This window comes from Corylus avellana, chromosome 1 (assembly GCF_965113065.1).
Source record: "Corylus avellana chromosome 1, dhCorAvel1.hap1.2, whole genome shotgun sequence".
NCBI classification, from domain to species: domain Eukaryota; kingdom Viridiplantae; phylum Streptophyta; class Magnoliopsida; order Fagales; family Betulaceae; genus Corylus; species Corylus avellana.
Window position 1 is genome coordinate 12,457,235 of NC_142490.1, and position 17,325 is coordinate 12,474,559.

At 35.5% G+C, this 17,325-nt stretch overlaps 2 protein-coding genes across 2 annotated transcripts; one reads left to right on the forward strand and one right to left on the reverse strand.

Moving 5' to 3' along the window:
* The first annotated feature begins 1,724 nt into the window (after nt 1-1,724).
* LOC132170789 (Cysteine proteinases superfamily protein) lies at nt 1,725-4,678 on the forward strand. Its single transcript, XM_059581892.2, has 3 exons — nt 1,725-1,799; nt 2,962-3,078; nt 3,623-4,678. The coding sequence occupies exons 2-3, from the start codon at nt 2,972-2,974 to the stop codon at nt 4,488-4,490; spliced, it is 975 nt and encodes a 324-aa protein (XP_059437875.2). The 5' UTR covers nt 1,725-1,799; nt 2,962-2,971; the 3' UTR covers nt 4,491-4,678.
* Nucleotides 4,679-6,274: 1,596 nt separating this feature from the next.
* Nucleotides 6,275-15,095, reverse strand: LOC132173094 (uncharacterized). The gene is made up of 8 exons (XM_059584670.2): nt 14,735-15,095; nt 12,891-12,999; nt 11,935-12,050; nt 9,528-9,647; nt 9,232-9,321; nt 8,079-8,227; nt 7,484-7,751; nt 6,275-6,801 (listed from the first exon to the last, which is right to left on the reverse strand). The coding sequence occupies exons 1-8, from the start codon at nt 14,966-14,968 to the stop codon at nt 6,649-6,651; spliced, it is 1,239 nt and encodes a 412-aa protein (XP_059440653.1). The 5' UTR covers nt 14,969-15,095; the 3' UTR covers nt 6,275-6,648.
* Between the last annotated feature and the right edge of the window lie 2,230 nt (nt 15,096-17,325).

A 17,325-nucleotide genomic window follows, 5' to 3' on the forward strand; every position in this document is an offset into this window, starting at 1 on the left:
ACGTATTTTTTTTTAAAAAAAATTGGGTTCAAGGAACTTCCTTCAACCCTGTCTATAAAAATGACATGTGTCTTATTTTAATAACGTGTGACATGCACATGAGTTTTTAATATTATTTATTTCAACTTTGTCCCTACTATTAAAAAACATGCACATCTCACGTGTTCAACTGACAACTCTGTCAGTTTCTAAATTATGTATTACCATCCCATGAGTTTGTAACATATTTTTGAAATTAATAAATGACACATTATTTAAAAAACCAAATAAAATTTAAGATGTATAGCAGTTCTGTATTGCTTTTAGAGCACTCATGAACTAAGTATAATTTCAATTAACTTCATTGTTCTTATTTATGGTCTGTGACTTGCATGCAGTTTCAAAATTACGTGCTTTGTCGGATGAAGAAGATGGAGGGATCAGAAAAGAAAAGGAAACCAGAAGAAGAAGAAGAGGAAGAAAGGGTAGATCAGACCCTAACACTAAACCACATTGGACATGATGATGATGAGGAGGATGAAAATACGAGGTTGACCAATATTGGACATGATGATGGCGGTCATATATTTATTGACTTGTCTGACTCTGATGATCAAATTGTCGACAATATTATTGAAACTAGTACATCGGTTCCGGAGGATGATAAACAATCCAACGATTCACCAGAATCAAATTTTGACATTCATACAGATTGGGCAAAAGCATTCGCTGCGGAGTTAACGGAAGGTCAATCACACCTTCTGCAGGAGCCAGAGATTGAGATGTTGCCCAATACTACCTATTTTCTTAATAATTCTATTAATTCCCAATTTTTATAAAAATGATAGGTTTTCTTTTTTCTTCTTTTGGTTCGTAAAATCAATGAAAGACAATATCAAAGATTTTTTTTTATTATTGATTTTTTTTTTATTTGTTAAGACAGTGGGATGTTCTTATCAGGACAATACTTGTGAGTTGGACAAAATTGTGAAAGACACAATAATGCCTATTTTCTTGTTAATTCTATAAATTCGCAATTATTATATAAATGATAGCCTTTTTTTTTTTTCTTTTTCTTTTTGGTATGTAAATTAATGAGAGACTACAGTATCAAAGTCCCAGGCGATAATATATATCTCCTTTTATTTTATTTTATTGTTTTAACGAGATGATGATTTAATGACATGTACTTCCACAACACTTTGTGTTCAACAATATTTACAAACATTTGACTCTCAATAGAATTACAACTCTTTTATAATTCTGCACTTGTAATCACATGCTAATATATATAAGCAAGTTGTAAAAGAATTGTAAGTGTTTAATTACGTACTCTAATATTAATAGATCGCCCTTAGGCATGCATGAAAATAATTAAATGGAAAGGAAAGACAAAATTAAAAACAAAAATCACCCCAATAAACTTTAAGCCCAAAAAAATAAAAAAGAAGTTGCGTGGAAGAAACTCATAGGAGTAAGGGCATTAACAATAGATTCTTATAGGAAAAGGTATTTGCTCAGAAAAAAAAAAAATATATATATATATATATATATATATATAGAGGAAAAGATATTTTCCTTTTTGCTTTTGGAAAGGAAATTTTGGAAATTTTTTCTTTAACCTTTAACCTTTTCTTTTCGGCTTATTTGGTCTCTGTTCAGCCCATACGGACCAGGCCCGGCCCGGCTCAGCCCAATACATAACCGAGCCCTAACATATTTTTCTTTTTAAAGAAAAGCAAAAATCCTGATATTAACAGAATATGCTGCAGAGAGTTCTTGGTTTCATGCGTAAACCCTAAACTCGATCCTTTTCTGTGGTATTCTCTCTCTCTCTCTCTCGTACTATCAGTTTTGTTGAGGCTTTTCTTCAGTTCCTTTTTTTGGTTGGTAAGAAAGCTTAGGAACATAAGAGAAAATTCTAGAAATTTTCAAACTGTGGTTTTGTTTTCTGATTTGACAAAGTTTGTAGCTGATTGCGTGTTTGTGACAGTATGTTGATTCCACATTTCTGTCCCTTCCCTTGTTTTAATCTTTAGAATGAACTAGACTACCGAAAGGATTGTGCTTTTAGAATCTGGAATTCAGCTTGATTTTTATTTGTGATGCATTGGTGTTGATGTTAATATTGATAATCTGAAAGTTGAAGATTGATTATGCTGAGTGTGGCCATCTGATTGCCCTTTTGATGAAATTGATGTACTTACCCTTGCTGTTATTTCCTAATATAGCTGATGTTTTGGTTGGTCTACAAGGGATAGTTTCTTAGATACTCCTTGCTATATCAGGACAAGTTTCTGTGTTGAAAATAATTGTGAACCTTTGGTTGAAATGAACAGAAACCATGTTTTTTGTTAGATAATTGGCTGTGGTGGACGCACTAACTGTGGTTTTAGTTGAATTTAGTGTTTTTGGGATATAAAATTATAAATGAACCATTTTTATATTTTTTTTCTGTGATACTTCATATCATTTGACTGTCAGAGGTCGATGTTCTTGATGCAGCAGCTGCCCATGGTACCAAATATATATAGTTTGAAATCGTCATGTGTTTGCGACAATCTTTGAATGGTATAGGTCTATATGTCATAACTACATGAAGCAAAGGTTTTTAATTCGTAAAATTCAGACAATTGTGATTCCAGGACTCACTAATATGTTAGAACGCTATGTTATGAACAAGTTGCACCATTTATTGAAATAGTTTCACAGGTGAAAACTCAGTGCCTGATCTTCACAAGCATATTGCATTAGATCATGGAAAACTGTGTAAATACTAGCAGGTTGGAATTGAAGATAGCTTTTTATACACTTTTGCAGTTGTTCACTGAACGGAGGTTTTCTCAATTTTATTTAATTAGATTGTATATATATTGTTTGCTATCCTTTTCAGGCCTATAATTGATCATTTTAAAGTACTAGTTATTTGCATTGGGAAGGTTTGCATCTTGTGCTCTGCATTAATGTCTATCTTGTTTGCAGGATTGCTCAAATGGATGACGCTCAAGAAATAGAGGATAAAACATCTGAAGCAACTTCTGATGATGATGCATCGCAAACGAAACAGGAAACTCGTGATGAAATGCTTGCTAGGCACAGGTGATTTTTTCATCACAAATCTAAACACTGATTTCATCTCTTAATGTTGATTCTTTTGTTTTGGAACAATGATGGTTTCTGGCTAGTTCCAAATTTTTCTTATTATACCAGAGGTGAGGTTGTTTTAAAATAAACACATAGCCATGTTATGGTATACCAGAGGTGACGTTACCAATATCTTGTGTCCTTTTGCAAAAAGTTGTAGAGAAGAAAGACTTAATAATTTTTAATCAAGCACAAAGGGATATTGTAAGACAATAGCCTGATTCATACTTCGAACATTTGAATGCCCCTCAAGTTTGCCTTCATGTCTATTGTGTTGTGGGATAATGATCTAGTTTTATCAGTGGTGGGTTTGATTAGAGCATGCATCAAGCACACTTTGCTCTGTAAAGCAGTGGTTGAAGAGTAGTTCTTTTTTCTTATTTTATCATCTTGTAGTAGGAGGGTAATTGAGGCTTGTCACTTAAGAATTGCTGGATTTCAAGTTTCAGCTTTTTTCTGATTCTCATGTTACTTCACAATGACTATTATTTTTGTGTAGGAAAGAGATATCACAACTGCAGAACAAGGAAATTGAACTGAAAAAGGCAGCAGCCAAAGGTAGCAAAGCTGAACAGAAAGCTAAGAAGAAGCAGGTGGAGGAAGATATCTCTCAACGTTCTACTAAGCTTAAAGAAAAACAGGCTGAAGAACTTGCTTCATTAGGCTATGTCAGTAATGATGGAGGTGGAAAGAGCAACATTGACAATTTGGTGAAAGCCATAGCTGGGGTTTCTGTTACAAGTCAACCTGACCAATCAAAGCCCAGCAAGGGTGCAAAGAGGCGAGGGAAAAGAGCTCAGCAAGAAGCAGAAAGAGAGCAAAGAATTCAGGAAGAGCAGAGCAACATTGTGAGTGAACGAATGATTGAAAATGAGAAATTGGAAAAAAAGCTTGAACCCCTTGGTTTTACTGTTAACGAAATAAAGCCGGATGGCCACTGCCTCTACCGAGCTGTTGAGGACCAGTTAGCCCTCTTATCTGGTGGTTTATCTCCTTATATGTACCAAGAGCTTCGAGAAATGGTGGCTACTTATATGAGGACACATTCGTCGGATTTCCTCCCATTTTTCCTTTCAGATAATGTGATAGAAGATGATTCCAATAATTCACTTGCAGAGAGATTTGAGAATTACTGTAAAGAAGTGGAGTCAACAGCGGCATGGGGAGGACAACTAGAACTTGGTGCTTTAACTCACTGCCTTAGAAAACATATCATGATATTTTCAGGGTCATTCCCTGATGTAGAGATGGGGAAGGAGTACAAATCTGATGGTGGAAATGGTTCATCAAAATCAAGCATCAAGCTATCATACCATAAGCATGCATTTGGGCTTGGTGAGCACTACAATTCTGTGGTCCCAATTTGATCAAGTAGGTATGCTTCGGATTATGAGTATAAATCAATTGAAATACGAGAGGTACTGCACTTTGTAGGAAATATGTGATCTCAAAGACTCCTTTCATAGGATTGTTGCTCTAAGTGAAACTACAGAAAATTTAATTGAACTCGTGTGGTTGGAGTATCTTATCTTTAACTGAGGTTGAATTTTCGTCAGTAGATGGAATTAAAGAGAACAAATAGGAAGAAAAAAAATCTGGGAAACCAGAAGGAAATCCTGATCTATTGCTTGTTTCTTTCATTTATTTTTCTTTTTGTTGGTGGTTTGGCATGAATCTATTGCTAGCATGTCTCTTAGTGAATCCGGTATGGCTTCAATAAGTGGTAAGATCTTTCTGATGGAATGTCATATTCTTTGAGAATGCAAGATGAAGCAGCAGTAGCTGCTTTAAGTCTTGAAATTCAAGAAGTAGAAACTTGTCCCTGCATGATGATCATAGGCACTGAGCCATTATAAGAGACAGGAAAGGGTATTCTCACACACTCCAACGTTCACATTCTCACACTTCTTGATGTAACTTTTAAAATTACGGACTTAGAATGGATATGATGATTTTAAAAGTCATATTAAGAAGTGTGAGAGTGAAAATGTATGTCATCCTTTAGAACAGGCTCACTTCATATAAACCCCATAACACCAATTCTATGCAGACTTGGCAAAAATGTTGCTAAACGTATCGTAATTTTGCATCAAAGCCTCACAAAATGAGTCAACAACAAAGTTCAATGGATGACTCGGGCACTCCTAGTACTCTCAAAAGAGCTGATCATCAGAAAAGGTTCTTCAGAAGTCACAGCTAGAAATCCAATGTGTAGAAGAACCCAAGCTTTGGCAGAAGGGTTTTTCCCAGAATTAGCCAAAAGCAAGGTTTGAGACATGGGTTTTTTAAATGAGCCAAACCAGAGTTCTCTTTCTGAGCTCGGCAATTGTACCTTCTGGGAAGCTGAAATAGCAGATTCTAGGGATTACTAATTATCCGCATAAAAAAAATAAGAAAAATGTTAAGGTCACAACATAAATCCAACTTATGACCAACTTTTCTCCTACGTGTCATTTAAAAAATAAAAAAAAATAAAAAAAAAATTGTTAGAGGATTTTGGAATTTTGAAAACTTAGGAAAAAAAGACAATTTGTTTGGTTTAAAATTCAAATTTTTTGTAGGAGATAAGTTGGCCATGAGTTAAATTTGTGTTGTGTTCGTATCAAACCTCAAAAAATAAATAAAATAAATAAATGATCATAAGGTGAGAGATTGTGATATTGTGTTGCTTCGTTGAAGTTTTGGAGATGATGGATACATTAAATTAGTGTTTTTGATGGGAGAAAAAGTTGGGGTTAGTTTTTTATCTTGTATAAACGGTTTGGTAGTGAATGGTGTACCATATATCGTTAAATGCAACAAAATAAAATTTTGATTATAAAATAACTTTATTCTTGTCCGACCAAAAATAACACATTTTATGGCCCCTCTTTTTCGCAAAGGTATACATATTATAGCTACATTTTTAAATGATTCACGTTCATTTTAAAAAATTATATGTAAAAAGTACATGCTCTAAAGACATTATTTTAATAGACTAAATTGAAAGAATTTTCTTCAAACTTAATTTAGAAAACTTTGTTTATTAATTGAACACGCTTCATATCAGCTTAAAAATATGAGTAATGCTATACTTATAACTCTTTTACAACTCTTACAATTTATGAACCACAACATCAGCCACTAAAAACAAAAATTAACACTTCTAACACATCAAAAAAGTTGTAAAATAAACAAATTTGTAAGTTTAGTATTTTTCAAAATATATAATTCAAAAGAAAAAAAAAAATCCAAATAAACTAAATAAAATGCACCTTAACACAAAAATTCATGTTCCTCCCAGTCGAGAAATAAGCAGGAAGAAAATAAATAAAACGAGAAAAATGAAGTAGGAGACTTTATCTGCCATCAACAAATAATACTCGAGAGCCAACGGCTTCACCCGATGAGAGTATAAATAGGAAACCAACACCATAATCATGTACATAAATAAAACATTAACACAAACTAAATTGGCCAAAAATAATCAACAGAACCGCCCACTAACTGATTTAGCAACGATAACTTTGAATTACTTGGGCTTGGCTACCTCCTAGAAAGACCCGAACTTTGGAGTGTTCTACTGTATTCTGCAATTACTGGGGAGTTCTTCACGAGTTCCCAAATCTTGGCAGAATTCTTCAACCAATCGCGTTCTGATACAGTCCTTGCAAATGGAGGGCAATTCATGGCTAGAACCTGAACCACACAGAATTACTTCAAATCCACTGGTCATATATTTCAAGAGAGAAAAAAAAAGATGAAAAAGAAAAATTAAAGACAACTTCTCCAGACATGTATATGTTTACATGGAAAGAGGTGAAAAGTGGTATATGCAGGCTGCAGAGATCAGAGATTATATGCTCAAAGAAAACCCCTGTTGTAACCCATATCTTATATGAAGATACGTAATAGATATGCATCCAACTCTATTTTTTTCATGAATATAGCATGGATAGTTGGATACAATTAGGACGCGGACATGTTAGGTAAAAAAATTGAATTTTCTTCCGAAAAAAAGGTGTTCTATTCATGAAGGAGAAAATGTACACCCATCATGTACTTATAAAACTCTTATATTATTGTTTGTTAAAAGAAAGTGAAGGTTTAAATAATGTAGAACGCGAGAGCCAATGTTTTGGAAAGTGAAGAGACCTCCGAAATTCAAAATCATTATAAATGTGAAAAAAGGGTTATAAATTATGAACTCTGTTATCATTTATAGTTTCAAAATTAGTGTTATTACTTGTACCTATTTTATGCCTTTTGATTTACTCTTTGCCATATTGTAACCTGGATTTTCAAGAATTGAAATATATCGTTATGTATCTGTATCAGTGGTTTATGGGTATGTGCATTTATCCGAGAGAGAGAGAGAAACCTGATCCCGCAATTTGCATAGCGTAGAAAAATAACTTTCATATTGATCTCTTGGGAAGTCATCCTTGCCCTTACGTGGGATAACAAACAAATCCGGCCACGCAAAATCAGGATCATTACTCTGCATACCAGAAGCCATGGAAGAAAGTGGTTGACCTTTGCTCATATTTCTAGATTTGTCTCTCATAAAGGAAGACATGTTGAAATAGTGTAAAATGGCCTTCCTCAGCTGGGAAAAATCTCGTGGACTGAGATCTTGGTCGGCCAATCTGCAAACAGCCAAAGCACAAATAGATTAGTTGCTTCTGTAGCTCTATTCTGCTATACAGAACAAGATATAGAAGAACAAGGCTGTAAGAGAATTTGAAATAACAAAAGGAAGTTCGAATTGGAAAAATGTTGCAACTAGTAATTTGTAGATGAATGGAGAAAATAAAACAAAGATGCCATCGTTCAGAAACAAATGAAGATAGATACAAACATATCATAGATGATATCGCCAAAAAAGTGGATCAACTCATATTCGATTGTTTCTCTGCTCTTTTTATATCTTTAAACATTTTTTCTATCTATTGTGCTAAGAAAAGATCACTCACTTTGTATGGACAAAAACTGGAGCAGACATATACTCTTCACTTTTATGGTCTTTATCTTTGTTTTCCTTTTCGGGCCCCAAATTGAAGCTCTGGGAATGAGAAGGGAGTATTGAAGATGGGTCAGGTATGCCATGTTTCAACAAGTCAACCTGAATAAAGATGTGATGTAAAAGATCATTGGGTAAAAAATATTTCCAGAAAAAAAAAAAAAAAGAAAAAAAAAAGGGAATTCCCACAAAAAACAACTAGAAAAAAGTTAATGCTAATCCAAAGCTATTGAGAAGTGCTCATTTACTAACACAGAAAATCTGAGCTTGCCCTTGATGAAAATAAAAAACTGATGATAGACTATACCTTCAACTTCAATCCAACTTTTAAGTTTTCATGTAATAATGAGTCTGGTTAGTTGTTATGCATCCATGATACCAGTAGAGTTAAACTTCAGATGGAGAATAGGCAAGATAGGGTAAAAAAAAAATGATACAATGAAAAAAGCAGATTACATGAGCTAAGGTCCTCTAACAATCTACATATGATGTAACCAGGTGCAAATGCTGTTGTCTTTATTGAGAGGAAAAAAAAAAACAATCACAGATGCTCATATTCATCCAAAAAAAAAAAAAAAACCACTTTCACCAACAGTTTTTAAGCAAATGAATGCACCGTGTGGATTGGACTTTAGAGGATGATTCATGGGCACTACTGAAAGAGAGGAGGATATTAACAATTGCAAAATACATAAAAGAATGTAGAAGGTGGAGAAAACAGGTAACACTTACAAACCTTTGCCCTTTAGGGTGGGTGTGTGTGTGTGTGTGTGTGTGTGTGTGGGGGGGGGGGGGAGGGGGTGGCGCGCATGGGGGAATAATTGCAAATTCTGACTAAATCAAATCTAAATATTAGACGAGATTCCTAGCCACATTTGAAAGTAGGAATCACATTCAAACATGCAATGAACAAAAATCTGAAACATTAATCTGAATAGAAGTCTTAAGCGTGTCATACCTAAAAATTAGGTTGCCAGATAATTTCTAAACAAACTCAAAAGATTCACTCAAAGAAAAACAGAAATAACAGATACATCGTGCCTACACAAGCAATTCTAAAAATATATAGAACATATAAGAAGCAGTAACCAAGATGAGGGTCATACTGTCAACATCAATTGCCACATGCTGTAATCATGAACTCCCTCCGATACCACAAGTAATACATGACAAACGGATGCTAGTAGAACACCAAGCTAGAAGGATTCCTTGCAGCATGGCAAAAAAGGACAATTTCATTAGACCTTCAAACATCAAAAGCTGTCAATATGTGCTTCATTGCACCACAATAAAGACAAATCCATGACAAAAGCAAATATCAGGCACCACAAAACGTCTTCACAAAATTTATTTTATGCCAACAATGAAATTAACAAACCCACTACTAAGTCCTTAAAGTTACCTGAATACTCATAAGTTCATGAGCCAATTCAGCAGACAAAGACTCGCCACCTAGAACTGATATCGTGGATGAGCCATCAGGTCTCATAATCTCAGCTAAAACAGAAGGACTAAATACGGGCTGCAAGTCAATAAGAATACATCATAAATGAATACAGAGAAAACATAAGTACTCCAATATGCACAACAGTGTAGAGAATACCTAAAAATATTGAAGGAAGAGAAAGAAGGAAAAGGAGTGTAGCTTTCAAATACTTGTGTAATGTGTCAAATATGAAATTGACACGATGGCTAATCCTGTGTCTTGACTTGTTTTCCAGAGAGGGAGAGAGAAAAAGGAAGAGATGTTTACCATGATATTCATGCCTCTTACAACACAAAAGAAAGAAAGTTGTAAGCGCTAACTTACCAAGAACAAATACAATAGTCCAGACCACAACGGTCCCAACTAATCCCCCAATCTCCATAAAGGATATAAATATGAATAAATAGTTCACTTCAAGTTAATTAGTATTCACTATTGAACCACTTTAACACTGATGAGTGTCCATTGATGGTCTGTCAGTTTGAGCAGGAATAACAAAACATTTGGGATGTCAATCTACACCTTGAGGAGTGCCATCGAGCCAATCAGGCGTTTTGGGTGTATGAACGGTGCTGATCAGGAGGTTGTGGCCTTGCAGTGCAGATCGAAAGACAAATGTTGGTAGGTTTTCAACCAGGGAAACACAGAGGCAAGAGTCTAGTCTATGCTCAGTAGGTTTTCAGCAGATGACACTGACATACAGAAAGAGGCAAAGCGAGAGAGACAGAAAGGTGGATGAGAGAGAGAGAGGCAAAGGTTAGGGTTCGGAAAAATGCAAATAAGCTTGAAGCTCTAAATGAAAAATGTATTATTAAGTACTGTCGATTGGAAAGGTAATGATAAGGTTTCCAACACCTTACCATCCAACCTCCTATTTGACACAACCAGATAAAACACTGGAAACCGACAAATTTCAGTTGGTTTTTGATCAGGTCGATCGACCAGATATTCCCATCCAAGTCCCACCCTCAAAATTGTAAAAACATCTCGGGGTATCAAGTTCATTCTATGTGTCTACCATGCTCTTTAAAGGGTAGATGACACTTTCTGCCACAAACTATCACCCATATACCATTTTCCCCCACAAACTACCACTCTTACATCATTCCCTATTTTGAAATTTGGGTGTCATTTTGCCCTCTCCATTCCCCCTCCATCTAAATCAACCATTGAATTGGATGGAAAAGTAAGTCAAATAACTAAATTGCCCTTGACAAACATGCTCATTTTACATGTTTAGATTAAAAAAAATACTCTTATCTTTATGCTGGTAACCAACATAAGGTGTATTTCAAAATGAAATTGATGTTTTTTTTATAACATTTAATACTCCTTTCTCAAGACATGGCAATTTACTCATTGTGCATATTTTTCCATCCAACTTGAAGGTTGATTAGGACAAATAGGGTAAACTTCCACTGAAACTTCAAAAAGAAATATGGGTTGTACTAATTTCAAGTTAAAATATATGGCAATAAATGGAACAGGGATGATAGTTTATGGGAAGAAAATATCATTTACCCAAAATAAGATACACAAAGATGCAGGCACATAAGCTAACTTCAAGGAGGAAAATTGGATACCCACAGAACATGAGGCCAGTCCTATACACAGTATGCCAATTAAGTGACTAAATTCGTTATCCTTGATGCAATTTTTGAAGGTGCCTGCCTTGCTTCAGCTAGCTTTCATTATATATTGCCGCGATGCCCACAAACTTGCTACTTTTTCATCGACGATATCCTTAATTTTTTTCAATATTAGACATTCTACTACTCATCCATGAAAAATATTTACTTTAAATGTATTTCTATAGTGTTTAGAATATACGAAAAGACAAATTGCTTAGGAATGTAAAATTCATGATTAATTAGTATGAGTGTATAGCACGCCAAATGTTAAATATTTATGATACAATCACCATAATGACTAGAAGGGCAATTGAAAAAACAAATATGTACATGAAAATTTAATGTGGGACATGAAAAAAAAAAAAAGATCAAAGCAAAGATGTCTTGTTCTGCTTAATCGGTTTGACTGTCTCGCTATCCCATTAGTTAATTAGTCAAAAGGTTTTCTTTAGCTCCTACTTCTAAGTTTTGGCTTCCCAAATCTGCTTCAACTTTTGAAGATCTAAATGATTCTCAACTTGTGGCTTCATTTATGAGATTCAATGTATAGCGAGAAGGAATACATGATACATAAATCAATTGACATTTTGACATCAATGATGGAGTAGACAAGAAAAATTAAAATTAACATCTTGTTTCTACAACAAAGAAGAAGGATATGATTAAACAAAAGAAAAATATTAGCATAAAACCTGGGTATCAAGAAGTATAATCCGTTCAGCAGATATCCTTGGTTCAATGCCCACAGTACAATGCCTTGCCATTGCCCTAGTATCTTCTGATTGTGTTGCAAATGGAGGTAGCATTCCTGTAAGCTAGTATACTATAGTTATCTTATTGAAGTACCTCATGGTGCTACTGCACATACTAAGTAAAACTTTTTTCTATAGATGAACAAAATTTTAATGCTTATTATCCACATATGAAGGAAACAAGACTGCAGCTGAATTGATTCTGAACTGTCACACAAACAGCAGCATGAAGCCTAAAAGATAATATTTCTAGACAAAATGGACAGATGGCGTACAGCATTTTTTAAGGCATAGTTAGACAAGAACCCTTGGCAAGACAAAGATACAACTATACAGTAATACAAAAGGTTAAAGAGGATCATCCTCTCCATAACGCAGTACATATTAAGAAAGGCACAACACAGCCTAGTCAAAATATGCATTTAATTTTAGCCTTCAGTATGTGTTTGTTCCTTCCATGAGTGTCATTGACCATAGGGCAGAACTAGGTTGCAATTCCACAGCATAAACTTTTTTCCTCATCTTAGGTAGTGTTTTCATAAAAACTCAAAGTTGACGGAAACAAGAAATGTTTTCTTAAAAACCTAAAGAGAATGGTGGGATACTATTCCCTAGTCTAGGAGATGTGTTCAAAGGAAATGATACAAGGAAATGGAAACTACAATCCCATTCCATTCCCTCCTAAGCATCTCATTCAAAAGTTGATGGAATGCTTCATTCCCTTCATAGCATGCTGTTATTGAATTCCAATTCCATTTTGTTCTGACCAAAAATAAGGCGCCATTTTTCACCTGTTTTCCCACCTTTTCTACAGTAGTGAATGGTAGCATCGATTTGGGCCCTTATTGGTTAATTAAAACACAATAAATAATAAAAACTGCACAATCATTACTCACCAGGAGAGCTTGCATCAAATCCATAAAGCTCATTCATAATCACCGACTTGCCCACCCCAGTCGGACCAATCACTCCCACCACCATAAAATCAGTATTCTCAGTTAGAAACTGCAAAATTAACACAAGTCATTAGGTTACTTCTATCTCATTCTTTAACAGTCTTTCTCTGTCTGTTTGGTTGCACAGAAACTGCATAGGCTAAAAAAATATGAGAGAGAGAGAGAGAGAGAGAGAGAGGAACAGTCATATTATCATCTTGAATCTCTGCTTTTTTTTCATATTTAAAACTGGGGAAAATTGCTTCAACTCAAGTGAGCAAAAGGCAACCAATTGGCTCACCTGAGATCATCATTTCTTTCTATAATTTTTTTTTTTTTTTAATGAAGAGGAAACCCTTCAAGGCAGGGCTACTTTGTGTACTCACCCATATCAGGTAAACCTCAGACACATGCAAAGCGCCCTCTCCATACGGATTGGGTAATACTCCAACTTTACTAGTAGGCTAGCCCTAAAGAATTGTATGCACTCAAAGGGATTCGAACCTTAGTCTTGATGAAAATGCCACCAAGACCGAGGCCCTTACCACTTGAGCTAACCCCTTTGGGGTTAAATATCAAACCAACAGAACATAAAGTTCAAAATTTTACCCAGTTGCTAAGAAAGATTTTGAAAATGAGAGAGGTTGCTAAGAAGTTCTTGAGGTTCATGGTGGGGGACGGAACTCAAATTCATCTATGGCTAGATAATTGGCATCTGGATGTTGTTGGTGGAGAAGGATGGCTATAGGGTGGCTTATGACTCTAGAAGTAAACTGGATGCTAAACTATTTACAGTAATGCTTGGAAAAGAACAATTGTTCTACTAGCAATGATACTTGGGAAGAAATTCTTAGTAGAAGGCCTAAAGTGGAGTGGTGGAGACTGGTTTGTTTTCTTTACCTATTCGCAAGCGTTTATCATTTGACTTTATATTAGGAATGGTCTAACAACCGGAGAAAAAGGGGCGAACTGGGGTTATAGAAGAGAGGTGCAATGTGTGTATTGCAGAAGTTGTATGGAATGTATTGAACCCTTGTTCTTTGATTGTGGATATAGCAAAAGGTTATGGCAGGAACTAATGAGGAAAAACCTAGTGCTTGATCCTCCTTCTACTTGGCCTGAAATCATAAGAGCCTAAGGATAAACATATGCAAACTATGCTGGAGTGCCGCTGTATCTCATCTTTGGAGACACTGGAATAACATTAGGCATGGTAAACTACCTCGAGCTGAAGAGAAAGAAACTGTTACATTATGTTGCTTGGGATGTAAGAAAATAGAATTAGGGGTATAGGAAAATTCAGGAGAAATGTGATGTGAATGTAAAAATCTCTATAAATTGGGTATTACCCTTGAAATCTTAGCATTGACAGATTTGGTTATATTGGTGTTTCCTTGGTGATCTAGCTTTAATGCTAGAGTGTGTGTGGTGTAGCTTTGTTTTGTGTCGACAAAAAAAAAAAAACTTTACCCCATTGTTTGGTTGCTGAAAAAAATGGGGGAAAATATATGAAATACGCAATTTCAAGTTTTTAGGAATTTTTTTTTTCAAAACAATTACACGTTCCTAGGCCTTAGATTTTTTTTTTTTTTTAATAATGACTGTCAGCATTGTGGGATAGGTATTTGTAATTACCAATAACGCGCTTAGATTAAAAGCTTTTAACTTTATTTAATTTCTTCAATTTTCTTCCATTATATATATATATATAGAGAGAGAGAGAGAGAGAGAGAGAGAGAGAGAGAGATATATATATATATATATAGAGAGAGAGAGAGAGAGAGAGAGAGAGAGAGAGAGAGTACAGGGAGAAAGCGATCGATGTGGAAGTCCCAGGAGTCAGAGAGGAGGTTGAGGGACCCGATTGAAGGAAGGCGGGACCTAAGCGACGCCGTTTCATCATCGGTAGCGCCGCCACGTCCGAACTTGCCGGCAACCGGTCCGCCAGTGACCAGTCCGGGCTTTGCTAACAGGATCTTAGGAGGAGGTGGAGCCGAAGAGGGATTCGACGAACCAGTGCCGCCGGTAGACCCTGCCATTTGACGCCTTTCTCTCTCTCTGTCTCTCTTTCGTTCCCAAAACCTCAATAAATCACTTGCAGTTTGCACAAGGCTGTTGCGCCGCTTTCGGGTTTTAGGAATTATAAATAAATATAAAATTTTTCTACGTAAATGGGAATTTTGAGTGAGACAATAGGACTTAGTGTTTTCTTCTTGAATTGAAATTCTCTCAAATTGTTTGTAATAAGAGATTCTCAATAACATATAAACATCTACATTTGTTTCCACCGTTAAATGTAAATTATGTAATTGGAGGCTCAAATTTAAAAATCTAAAAATTTTATATTTTAGAAAAACTAAGGAAATTCAAATCCTTTTATCGTACTCTAATTTGTCGTTCCAAATTAATGCGTCATTCTTTAATAAAAGGATACAAAAATGTACTTTGTGCCAAGACTATAAAACAAAAACAAAAAAATTGAAATTGTTTTCGTGTTTTTCTTTTTTTTTTATTTCAAATTTTATTTTTGAAAAGCGGTATATCTTCATTTCTAGTAATGCTAGGGCCAATTTTTTTTATTTTATTTTTATTCTTCCAAAGTTGATTTGTGATGAAATCATTATTAAATTTATGACTCATTAAATTTTGATTTGATGATGATTTTAAAAATTACACCAACTTTAAAAAGACAAAAAGAAGAAGAAGAAGAAAAAAAAAAAAAAAAGGGAAAGAAGGGTTCTTAGCATTACTCATTTATTTCATATGTTTTGCTTATGTCTTTATATTTAGGCTAGGAACCAATTTTTGAGTAAAGCGTATGACCGGGTGAAATTGAGGTTTTTGGAGGCAGTTAATGGCGTATGGATTTTGCAGTGCAATGTATTAATCTCATCATGATGTGTGTTAGTACAGCCAATTATCTTGTTATTGTAAATGGTAGCCCTATGGGAAGGATTTATCCAACTCGTGGGATACGATAGGGGGACACAATTTCGCTATACTTATTTCTTCTCTGTGCAGAAGCTCTTAGTTCCCTCCTGTCTCGGGCTGATCGTGAGGGTTTCCTTTTGGGGTTTCCTGACGTTGAAGAAGGGACCTCGCCTCAACCATCTATTCTTCGCAAATGAAAATTTACTATTTTACAGAGCGGACCTTAGCCACCAGAGGCGGTTGACAAAATTGTTGAGCACCTATGAGTAAGCCTCAGGCCAACGATTGAACCGAGAAAAAAATCACTATCTTTTTTAGTAGAAATACACCCATAGAGGCCCTGCAACATATTTTGAAGGTTTCAGGGATCCCATAATTGCAGAGATATGACCCGCATCTAGGCTTGCCGGTCCTTGTTGGAAAGTCTATAACCAAAGTGTTTCAGAGCATCAAAGATCGAGTATAGAAGCACTTACAAGACTATAAATTGAAATTCCTCTCTCAAGCTGGTGAAGAGATCTTGTTAAATGTGTCATTCAAGCTATACCAACATATAGCATGAGTGTATTTTTATTGCCATAAGCACTATGCTCTTAAATCAATTCTTTAATGCAAAAGTTTTTGTGGGATCATCAATCGAATGATTCACGCATTCAATAGATGAGTTGGGGGAGGTTTGGACTTCCTAAGACACGAGGGGGTATGGGTTTTAGAGATCTACATTGCTTTAATCAAGCTCTCCTAACCAAGCAATGCTCGAGATTAAGAAAAACGAATGACAGTCTCACCTCAAGGATCATGAAGGCCAAGTATTACCCGAGATGTTCCATTCTCGAGGCATAAGTGGGCAACAAACCTTCTTTTGCATAGAGGAGTATCCACAGCACGTGCGGTCTTGTTAAAGGTGGTTTGATATGTAGAATTGGGCATGGGTCCAATGTGAGAATTTGGGGTGAAAAAAGGCTGCCTACACTGGATACTTTTGTTCAATCTCCACGAAAATGCCTAGCAACTGACATGGCTGTTAGAGAGCTTATTGACCAAGACACACATTGATGGAAGCAAAATTTATTGGAGGAGATTTTTAGTCCATACGAAGTTAGGGTGATAAGGACCATTCCAATTAGCAATACTAACCAACCAGATGTACAAATTTGGAGGGGTACGGCTAAGTGAAATTTTTCGGTGAGCAGCACTTATCACCTTGACAAAGAACATGAAACCTATTATCAAGCTGAATGCTCAACACAAGCGGGAGAAAGTGTAATATGGCGAGGTATCCAGAAGTTGACTATCCCTAATGCCGGGAAAAATTTTATGTGGCTTGCCACAATCTCTTGCCCACAAGAGACAATCCGGTTTGGTGAAAGGTTATTAATGATCCCTCGTGTCCAATATGTGGCTTAGCAGCAAAAACTACCTATCATATTCTATGGGGTTGTCCCTTAGCAATGGACGTATAGGG